Raw genomic sequence first — 11,350 nt, 5'->3', positions numbered from 1 at the left:
AAATGTAAATCAGACACGGATGCCACAGAAACAGTTGTCGATAATAAATAACCAAGTTCCGTTCAGTGCATTTTGCCTAGCTCTGCATGTAAAAAAAACGAATACTTCAGGGTGTCTTCAGAGAGAGAAGTATCATACATTCTGTGGAACTGGCGACGGTTAAAATAATCGTTACAAATCCTCTACACAGTTAGGCTAAGCCGATTAACCCACAACTGACAGGGTTTTAATTTGTTAATCGCGTGACCCACTTAGTTGGCCAACCTAGTAACCAAGTAATCGCATCCCCCCACACACACCTAAGGCTGGATACGCCAGTGATACAGCCTATGTCAACAACCATACCTCCGTGTATAAAACTGTCCGAAATCTGCTACTTTCCTGGCAGATATAATACTCTATTGAAAGTCCCTGACTAGTACATTCTGAGTACTAGTCAGGGAATTCATAGTTTCCGATATTTCATCCCAAAGTGGGCATTATAGCGTGACACCACTCAACGCTTGAGGGCGTCAACGGGTCCCAATTTCACACCATACCCAATTAGGCCTCGTCACGACCTATTTACGTGCTTCTTGAGTGAGGAGCGCGCGGGTTCAAGTTGTGGGCCGCCTTCTTGCAGGTGGTGTCCACATTGCTTCGGGCAGTCATTCATCGGGCTTGGAAGTGACGGTGACAAACGGTCTTCTCTGCGTAGCCGAAGCGATTCGCCGACTGCTCTTTCGGACCAAGAGGAGTGGAAATACTTGTGGAGAAAGATTCAAAATTGGAACTAAGATAGACCACAAGGCCTCATCTTGCTTGGAGTACAAACACTTGCAAAGCGATAAGTTCTCCCTACCTAGGCCTATTAACAGGTGAGTGATTGATTGTGTATGGTCACGTCACATTCTTCTGAAGCGGATCTAAATTGTAAGGCATAACAAACTTTTGTTATCTAATAGGAATATTTTATTCTAATCACTAGTCTCGTTGGTTGAGCTATTATTTATCATTATACTTATCTCATTATTACCGATGTAATAGTTAGAAAATCAAAACATCACAGATTGAAGACAATCAAACAATACCTTTGAAGGGCTTTGTATGTTCTATAAAAAAATCGAGTAACCCGCGAGTTTGATGAATTCAGAAAGAATCCTAAACCATTATAAGATCAGTAACAGAAGCTTTTGGGAGTTATTAACCGTACCCTTTCGTCAGCTGAGAAGAAATATTTCGAGGAAATGGTTTTTATTTGAATCTTGTACGTCTGGGCTCGTTAGCTGCAGGTAACTGCTGCGAAGGCTCCCCTTGTAACTTGTCCATTTCAATTGCATTCCTCTGTGCTTGCCAAGTTGCAGATGTGTGGGTTTTGCGTGCATGGTTTTTAGGGAGTCATGCTTGGTCTTCACAGTGAGTCCACAAAGCTGATAACATTTAACCCCCATAAGATGGATGTCTGCACATTGCACATTGACAACAGAATTTCGGCCATTCCTGGTGATTGGAAACAGACTGCTCCTTTTTCTTGTGACAAGTTAATCGCGTCACATCCTGAGGATTTTTCCCCACAGTGGGCTGTTGAAAACAACCACCTATTTTATGCCCAGCACGTTATGTGGCAAACGGGGGACCCCCCTAACGTGATGCGCAATCTATATACCCTAATGCTATCGTGCCTACTTCATCCCTCTTGAAAATCTGAAAGGAATTTCAATCATTCCGTCTACACAAAAGAAGACACAATAGAGGGGGTCCCCCTTTGCCACATACCGTGCATCAAATGTCGTATTTATGAATCATTTTATGAGAGTGGATGAGTGTGGAATGTTCTTCTTGTTCGAGGACCGACATAGCTTTACTGCACCATTAAAATTACTGCTGTAGTTTATTACGTGCTGAAGCTTGTAGAACATGTTATGTTTTGTAAGGAGGAGCCTGGGAGGCAAGATTGATGCTGGGGGTTAGGCCCAATCCGCAGATAATCTGATCCGTTCCATTACAGGTTTAAGGTCTCTCTGCAGGGATACGTTTGCAGAGAGAAACATTACACAGGGGGTCACGCTGTCCAACATCCGTCTTTCTGAAGTCTAATTGGCCAAATGTTCCAGGAATAATGTCACGTTTATTCTTAGTGTGGAGGAGAGGGCAGAAGACATACAGTGTGAGCAACGAGGTTCACCGGGAACGGTATTCTACTTTGCAATACAAAAAGAGGTGTATGCCTCTCCAGGAACTTTAGGAAGAAGAAAACTCTCGAGCCAAATTTATGGGAAAAACATCGGCGAGATAGTGAAAGTGGTCAGGTTCAACAACCTAATAAATTCCTGTCAAATATATTAGAAAATGTACGCTGAATTTAATTCACGTGCAACCTGTAAATCATTTGATTGTGGCATGCAGTGCAAGTGTTCGGGGAGACTTTAACTTCACTTTCAACCGACGGGAACCCGCGCCCTTCACTGTGTTTCGTCTCCGTCAAAATGTTTAGAAATATGACAGAAACGACGTACGGTGCCCGGCGACATATGGTGACGGCTAACAATAACAAGGCCGGCGGGTCATGAGCAGGAATTTTACCGGTCAACCGCCTGCTAAAAACCGGTGGCCCCCGGACTTTGTTATTCTTACTGGAAAAATGATATGGAATTAAAACAAAAATTAGAAGAGTGAATTACTGAGAAACGTTGTGACTTGACACGAACAGAAAAGCTAAGATTCGATTCCCCAAACAGGGAAATAAAACTGAACGAAGTACGTGTGTGAATGCGAGCATTTTGAAGCCATGTGCGGGCATTTTGAAGCCATATGCGAGCATTTCACAACCGCCATGAATATGAGCAACTTGCACTGAGAAGTCAAAGTTAGTTCTGATTTGGGGAAAATGTGACCATCAGAGAGTTGTGTGAGCCACTGAGTAATGAGACACCAAACGAGCTCTCTGGCATGTATGCATGGCAATAAGTCAGAAAAATTCTCTCACACAATTCGCCCACACAGTGCTCGCTATGCCATCCTGCACTATTTTGTTAATTCAACCTTTCTGAATTATGTCAAAATTTGGAAATCGGGATAAGGTTTCTTCGATAAATGGAATTTTTCAACGTTTATGATTTAACGCAACAGCACGTTCTGTAGTGAGCGAGCTTCAACACTTAAACCTTTGGTAAGACTGTTTATCGGATGATTTCAAAAAGTCACATTCACCCTTCAAGGATTGAAAAGGAAAAACACAAAGAAACAAACTAACCCAAATGACCTGGACACTTTGTGCTTGTAAGTATTATATGGTGCTCTATACCCATGCAAATTCTGGCTAAAGAATATAAGATGAATGATGTTTGGGACTGTCGGCAGTGGCGTAGCCATGCTCTTCTCGGAGGGGGGGTAACAGATCCCACAGGGGCACACCCTGCCGACTACGTAGACAGCCTAGGCTCTTCTTGTGGTGGAGGCAAGAGTTCCTACGGGGGAAGTTACCCCGGCTATGTAGCCAGGCTCTTCTCGGGGGGAGGGGGGAGCAACACCCACCACAGGGGAAAGCAACTGCCCCCTAGGCTACATAGCTGATCTCCTTTCAGGATGGAGGGGGGGAAGAGGTCCCACAGGGGAGGTAGCTGGCCCCTCCTCCCTCCTTAGCTACGCCACGCGGCAGTTGAGCTGACTCCCGTCATTCTAGTCAAAAGCTCGAACTTAAAAGGAACTCCACATTGAATAGGAGATTCGTCGCAAAATGAACTAACCACGGGTCAAAGGGCACCACCGTTGATGTTTTTGTTTCTCTTGGATAAGCAAATGAAGGGAGTCTTAAACGTGCCGTGAATGATTGAAATGGTACGTGCCGCATGGCACGACGGTACAATCTGAAGCGAAAGTAAGTTGCATGGCACTTGGCAACGAATACCATTTCCAAGAAACAACCAATTTTACCAAAGCTTAATTAACATCCGATTAAATGCACATGCAATGGCATGGTAAGCGCACACTGTCGTCAGAGTTTCGATATTTTGTGAGTGACTTTAAATCTTTGCACATCCCAGTTCATCCGGTTTGTTTTGTTTGTTTTTATTGCATGAAAGCCATCTTTTATGTAAATGTTAATGTCACCAAGCGACACTTATTTTTTATAACTGTTACTTTTTAAAGTCTCTTTTATTTTGGACACATACCCAAAACAAACCAAAGCTTTTTTTAGCAGATTGACGTCATTTGCCGGTTTTAAAATGACGTTGAAGCACCATTTTTATATAGTCTTATTCTTCACTCATAAAGAGTGACACAGCTCTGAACGACAACATAGGCATGATCAAATATGTAGGGCTCGGATGAAACCGTAGCAAACACAGCAGGTACATGTCTTTCTGCCAGGCCACAAGTTAATGCTGTTGGCGGTAGGCTGGCCAGGTCGTCACATGTCTCTTCCAAAATCCACTGATTCAAACTCTGGCCAGGCAGCTGTGGAAAGGACAGATGTTCAGATTATTATCACAACTACCTATCTGATGGTCGGCTCATATACTTGGCGCGAAAGCTCAAATTTAAATGCGAACTCTTGTGGATTCTTCTGCCGAACTTGATTATAATTTGAAGATTTGGCTGAGGAGCAATGGTTAAGGTAGGCCTACCGCTTGCGTTAGCACCTTGTTGCAAATCTTTTTTTTTGTTTGTTTTTTTCTTTGAGTGAGGAAGGTCTTATTAAAAGAAATGAAACTTCCAGTAATCTAACTGATTTGGGTTCAGAGCCTCACCCATTCATTAAAGAGATTTCCCACATCCCTGCTAAACAAGAAACTCATTTGCGAGCCATAGGTTAACATTGATGCAGGTCGCGGTATCACGTGATATCAAATCACGCTTTAAAATAACGTATATTGCATTGTGATTCCACAAGTACCTCTGCAGCAATTAGCCCAACGACCGCTGATCCTAAACGTCAGACGAGTGGACGTTAAGTTTCTGTGCATCGTCCAGGCTTGTTTGGACGAATATAATGGCCGACTCATATTGTCACAGTCAAGTTGGTCTTCATTTTTATTGCAAGTCAACAATTTCTCATCATTGCTTTTTTATGTCTCTGCTACTGACAGCTTGCATGCTCATGTGCTACAAAGTGCAGTTATCTTATGAAAATCATCGGTCCAAATTTCAGGTTTTTTTAAGAGGAGTTTTTGCATTTCCCTTTTTGTAGTCAGTCCATGAGAAAAGGACATGATGCGAGGACTAGAAAGCATGCATCATGTTCAACGAAAATATGGACTCTCAAATCGGTAGAGTAGATGGCCCATACCTGTATGATTTCCACCACTTCACCATCAAGGTTCACGGTTAGTTTCAAGGGCTCCAAGTCCACGAGAGGCTCGCATACTCGCGTGCCGATCGCCTGTCTCTTCCGGCGCGAGTACATCTCCCGTCCCGGCACGGTTATCCGGCCCCGCGTTGCCAGGGACTTTCTGAAGTCGCTTTCGCTCAGGAACAAGTCGGGAAAGTTTCTTAGTATCTGGCTCTGCTGCTGTCGGGTAAGAGTCACCACTGACCGCTGATGTTTTTGGCTGTAGGCCAGTAGCGGGTTGAGCTTGATCTGTTGGATCAACCCTTGGTGGCTTCTTATTTGCTCTACTTGGTCGGCATTCATTGGGTCGATGGATCGAACATTGCACGTCGGGCAGCAGCTCGGGGAGGCGGCGCCAGCAAGCAAGAGCAAGTAGACAGCAAGTAGGCCTACTTGCAGCATGAAACAGCTTCCCATGTTCGTCAACATCCAAACAATTCCCTAGCGCGGGGCTACAGCGATTAAAACCCTAATACTTGGCATCCAACACACGGTTTGATGCACTTCAAATTGACCGTATGGGTCCCCATGCATTCCATTTGCTAGGGCGGCCGACATGGCGGACTGGTTAAGTGCTCGAACCGTGTGGACACAACAATAGGCTTCATGTTTTCAGCTGAATGGAACGAGAATATGTACAAGTATATGTCTCTGTTGTGGAAATTATGACCTTGGTTTGTTGGAGTTTTATATTTTAATGAGACAGGAGTGCACTGCATTTTTGAAGCGGCAATACCGTGCTGGTCTATTTTAGCTTCGCTGACTGACGTCCAGGTATTAGACTTTTAGACTTTACATATTGAATTTCACAATTTGTGTTTTGGGACACAATGAGCCATATAAGAAGTGATAAATGACTACGCTCTGCTTTATGTTTAATGCGTCCCTCACCACCAAATTGCAAGTGCAATCAACATTCTGTTAGCCGATACGAATATTCTGATCAACATGTAGGCCTATACTCCGTGCTTGTGTGTTTTGTTGTAATGATCTTTCCCCTTTTTAGTATCCAAAGATTTGTGAGAATAACAACGCTAAATTTCCAACAAGGAAGCTTTTTTATTCCATTTGATTGATTTCTCAGTGCTAAACAGTCAACCCAAATCCCAGCGTCACGGGTATCTTTCTACAATAGGTATATGCTCCTCGGTAAGGTTCGTGGAGGCAGCCATGCGCAGTTGGCGTGTTGTCCTAACTCCTCCCTTGACGTCAGCCCTCACACGTTATCGGCGTCACTGCTGAGTGGCAGAAGTGTCTTTGTTTGCTCTCTGCCCACGCGGCTTTTAGCCGTCGTCTTCATATTTTTCTCTTCGGTTTAACATGCAAGAATGATTGTTTCCCCTACACCCTTTATGGCTGCATTTCCAGAGGGGTAGTAGCATAAACATATACACAATAGAATGAACAGGTAGTTCCCCTAATCAGGTCATGGGCACATAGGCCACAACTGCTTTGGTAGGTTAAGTTAGCAATTTCACAAACATTTGTAAAGCAATTTTCATATGCATTAATGTCGCAGGTTGAAAATTTGTATCGATTAAGTTGTGATTCAGATGATGGAAATTGCGGTATGGAACGGAATCGTTTTTGCCCGAGTCTTGACCGTTGATTTTCAAGAATTCAATCGATTAATCTTACTAGTGTGGGCGGCAAAAGATCAATACACAAGTCCAATACATAGTTTGTATGCGTACTTTTAACAGTATCATTGTTTGGAAGAACAAACCACACGTACAGAAATTCAATTCGTGTGTGCTTTTAATCCAATAACAAAAAAGAGCACGTGTCGTTTAAGGATCCAAGAAATTAACTTTCTTAAAATCACTTTTTGTGTATCTCTACTCTTCTTCCATGAATTAAAACTGTTTGACATCTTTTCTGAGTTACGTGAACTGAACGGTGCACTTTTTCAAACATTAAAAATTGACCAAGCATTTCTGGACAAGTGAGGGCGCTTTTATCCAGCTGAGGAAGACATGATTCAGGTTGCATGTTTTCATGTTCAAATTGTGAACGCCAAAGTTGCTATCTGGGAACATTTCAGTGAAAAGGATTTTTGCTGGATTATTGCCATATACTTAAGTTAATACACAGCAATAAATTGCCAAAGAAAATGAAATCTGCCATAACAGTGGTTAAAAAAATCAGTGCAACATTGAGATTCAGTGCCTTGGATGGCATCATAGTTCTGCTCATGAATATGCAAATTTCGTTAGCATAAAACCAAAAAAGCATCAAAATATGGGGTAAATTGCAAAACAAAAATTTAAAATAAGGTTAATTGAAACCCAAAGATTTAATTTCAAGGGTTACAATATTTTGGCATCATTTATGGATATTCAATTCATTGCAGCCTCTTAACTATATGCATGTACATGTGTATCCTGGTTGATTTAACATCTACGAAAAGCACTCTATATTACATTTAAACCATAATCCATACAACCTTTGTACGAATTGTACAGAATAAATTTTATGCGTCATTCATCTTCGCATAATACCGGCGATTCGCAATAGTGCGCCTCCAAGAGTCGGCCCTTTTCAAACGCATATTGGGTCGACAGATTTCGTGCATTGTAATTGGCCAACACGTTGCAAACTCTGGGAGGGGCACTATCGTGAAACGCTCTCAGTTTGTGGCCGTTGGTATTAATTTTGTTACGTTTACTTGTTTTGGCGCGTGCAAAGTGTGACGGTCCTTGTATGCAGGTACTATATGCTGTGTGCTGTTTGCTCATATGCTTATTTATTTATTTGCTTATTTATTCACCAGCAATCTTGTTGACATCATGGGGGACAGGGTGGGGACGCCCTCACCCATGAAGGGAAACGCAGCTCTGCACGACAACATAAGCCAAATCGAAGATGTAAGGTTCAGTTGAAACGGAAATGAAAGCGGCGGGCACGTGTCTTTCTGCTAGGCCGCAAGTCAGCGTGGACGGCGGTGTACTGGCCGCGTTGTCACACGTCTCCTCCAAAATCCACTGATTCATGCCCTGACCTGGCATCTGAGAAAGAGAATTGACATCGGCCATAGCCAATGTTATTTTACAAATGCCTCTGCATTCAGTGATCAGGGGTTTTTAGCAGAAAGTTTATTTGCCACTGGATGCGCAACTGGGTCTCATGGCAAAGTACGGGTCACACGGCACCCCTCTGAACATTACTTTCGACGAGGCGTCTTTACAAAGAAATATACGAGGAGATAAAGGCACTGACCATCGTCAATCTCACCACTGTCATACGGCCAGGACAGAAAACGTGCAGGTTCTTAAGAGCGAGTAAAGAATATTGGTAATAGTTGCACAGAGAAGAACCCTGTGTTAAAATGTGAAACCCTCTGGCAGTAAACTCGCTGCCAATTTATGTTTTGAGAAAGATAAGATATAATTATATGCAAACCGTACGTATGAAGCCAAACCATGTTGGTTGTGTTTGTATTGCGCATGCCCAATGTGTACTGGACTCGCGTTGCAGCCGTTCATCGCGGTATTCAGCGGTTACAGCATAATGGTTTGTGATGCATGGGGTGTGGGTTCGAATCCCGGGTCGAAATGGTGGGTAGGGGGGGGGGTTTCTTTAAAGGAAAATAAATCCCAAATGTTATAAGAGTCTAATTTCACACTTGAAGTTTTAATGGTTGGTTGAGCATTTAGATGTCATGCATGGTGCATGGTTGTGAACCGTGGTTTGGCTTCATACGTTCCCGATTGTAAAGTATTACCTAGGCCTTACGCAACCTATATAACTGTAAGACAAAATACCTGGATTATTTCGACCACCTCTCCGTCGACCGTGGTAGCGAGGATCAAAGGATTCACCCGTGGTACCGGCTGACAAACCCGCGTTCCGATGGCCTGCCTCTTGCGGCGGTTGCGCATCTCTTCTCCCGGCACGGTTATTCTACCCCGCGTCACGTTGGACTTCTTGAAGTCGTCCACACTCATGAACAAGTGAGGGATGTTCCTCCTTATCTGAAACTGCTGCTGCAGTGTTAGATCGACAACCGACCGTTGATATGCCGGGTCGTAGACCAGCATCGGCTTGCTCTTGATCTGTTGGATCAACGCTTGGTTGCTTCGTATTTGTTGTATTTGGTCAACATTCAGAGGGGTGATGGCTTGTAAAGTACACGACGGGCAGCAATGATTCTGCGATGCGCTCCTGGTAGTTGAGAGATAGATTAGGATGATTGCAACCGTTGGCACACTATAGGCAGCCATACCTCTCATACCTCTCCAACTTCACTATTTGCAGCTGAACTAAATTGACAAAATGCTCTACTGATTTGTGGGAATTTATTACGCGCTGGCATAATATCGAAATCCCAACCTGGTTCATCTGACTCATGCGTTTATAAATGAAAGGTTATGGCTCGCTTCATTGCCCAACAAAGCCAAGTACAATTGGAAGCAGGCATATAGGGTAGGATGGTTCCCTGCCGCAAGGGAAATACAATGGCAGGTATAGCCCATCCCAGAAAATAGATTGTGATGGAAAACGTGGAGAGGATTTCCCCACGCATCTGTTTTAAGGTGCGGCACATACACACCTGTCAATTAGTTTTTGAACCCTCAACAGAAGCAAAGTTGTGCTAAATAGAGTAGTATGCAAAGAAATACCAAGAATAACCGAGACACATTTTGGGATGCTGATGCGTATGGGCAATCTGTAAAGGGAAGCGACTTAAATTCGAGGACACGAGGACTTCGGCCAGTTGCGGGATACTTTCAGAAACAGGAACAATTCCTCGTTGTTGGCGGCTTCCTGAATAAAAGATTCTTTAAATAGTTAGTATCATTCGGCTTGCAACCAGACTACTGGCTGATCTGTCCGACGAACAGACGACCGATGCCTGCACGTCCCAACCTTGACAGTGATTATTTTGAAAAAAAAAACAGAGGTCGAAGTACTAGACTTGTCAGGGCGCCCCCGACTCAACGCCTTCTTTAGGATTCTTTACATTGAAACACATTCATTGTTCATGCTGTGAGATTGGTTTGGTATTCAGTGAACAAGAAAACCATCACCAATGCCTGGTGTGCATGCATACTCGATTTTTCACTTGGGGTAATAACAACGCATTGCGTTGTTCTAGCTAAATGTTTTGTATGAAATCGTCACATTGAAAAAAGGTTTGAGGCGAGGTTGAACTTGCGAAATAGAGTCCTTTGTGTACGTCACAACACAAAGATTGCAATGTATTCAGTTTTGATTTTGCACAAAAACGGTAGCACTGAACGATAAAAAGGTTCGTATTACCGTTCATATGCAATCAACCCGAAAACCAAAAAAACGAATGAATATCTAGTCCATCCCCTTCGAATGTTATCGAGACGGATATGTTCGGTGCATGGGAATCTCTTGTAGATTTTTTGGATGAAACGACCCACCTTCCTTCTTTTTCATAAGCTTACATGTGTGTTACGAATAAGCAATTGCAAAATAATGACCGGGAGAGGAAGTTCTTTCAGTTATTCTTAAATTTTAATCTTATGGAGACATCAGTCACAAAATCCCCGCTGCTTAACTGAGGATCACGAGCACTTCGTCTACGAACTATCTTTATTTAGTACGGAAGCGTATTGGTGCCAACACGAAAAAAAATTTCATCTCGTTTAAACGACTTTAATATATTTTTTAAGCGACTTAATTTCATACGACTTGTCATCTCGTTGAAACGAGATAGCTATGTCGTTTAACGACAGTGCTATAAATAGAAATGACGAGATAGCGATATCTCGTTTAAATGAGATAATAAGTCGTTTAAACGAGATAAAATAATTTGTTTCGCTTTGGCAGCAATACACTTCCGTAATTTAGTGACAGGTTAATTCACGTACAAAGTTATTGCTACTTCAGATAGCCAGTTTTCAACCAGCGTCACTTCCGATTGGAAAATAAACCCACTGCATTCTTTGACGTTTTCCCCAAAAAGAATTTAGACTGTCCTTATAACTTCCTCTTTGTTTAAATTCAACGATTATTTCCTCCAATCTCCTCTGTGCTCTCATGGAACATCCTGACTGTAAAAAGTCT

At 42.9% G+C, this 11,350-nt stretch overlaps 3 protein-coding genes across 3 annotated transcripts in view; 1 reads left to right on the top strand and 2 right to left on the bottom strand.

The window, feature by feature from the left end:
* Positions 1-565: 565 nt before the first annotated feature.
* Positions 566-11,350, top strand: part of LOC110989372 (NADPH oxidase 5-like) — a 33,694-nt gene continuing 22,909 nt past the window's right edge. Inside the window, exon 1 of the mRNA XM_022253706.2 lies at positions 566-857. The gene's annotated coding sequence lies outside the window, so the exon portion shown is untranslated. The remainder of the gene's footprint in view (positions 858-11,350) is intronic.
* Positions 3,689-5,908, bottom strand: LOC147797078 (uncharacterized). Its single transcript, XM_087143995.1, has 2 exons — positions 5,270-5,908; positions 3,689-4,437 (listed from the first exon to the last, which is right to left on the bottom strand). The coding sequence occupies exons 1-2, from the start codon at positions 5,738-5,740 to the stop codon at positions 4,243-4,245; spliced, it is 666 nt and encodes a 221-aa protein (XP_087000121.1). The 5' UTR covers positions 5,741-5,908; the 3' UTR covers positions 3,689-4,242.
* Positions 7,052-9,875, bottom strand: LOC147797077 (uncharacterized). The gene is made up of 2 exons (XM_087143998.1): positions 9,076-9,875; positions 7,052-8,319 (listed from the first exon to the last, which is right to left on the bottom strand). Exons 1-2 carry the CDS (start codon positions 9,541-9,543, stop codon positions 8,125-8,127), a joined length of 663 nt encoding a protein of 220 aa, XP_087000124.1. The 5' UTR covers positions 9,544-9,875; the 3' UTR covers positions 7,052-8,124.

This window comes from Acanthaster planci, linkage group LG12, assembly GCF_054643075.1.
Source record: "Acanthaster planci isolate LZ-2023a linkage group LG12, COTS_SCS, whole genome shotgun sequence".
In the NCBI taxonomy this organism is placed as follows: domain Eukaryota; kingdom Metazoa; phylum Echinodermata; class Asteroidea; order Valvatida; family Acanthasteridae; genus Acanthaster; species Acanthaster planci.
Note: the sequence above shows the minus strand (reverse complement) of the source record. Positions and strands in the feature narration are given on the sequence as shown.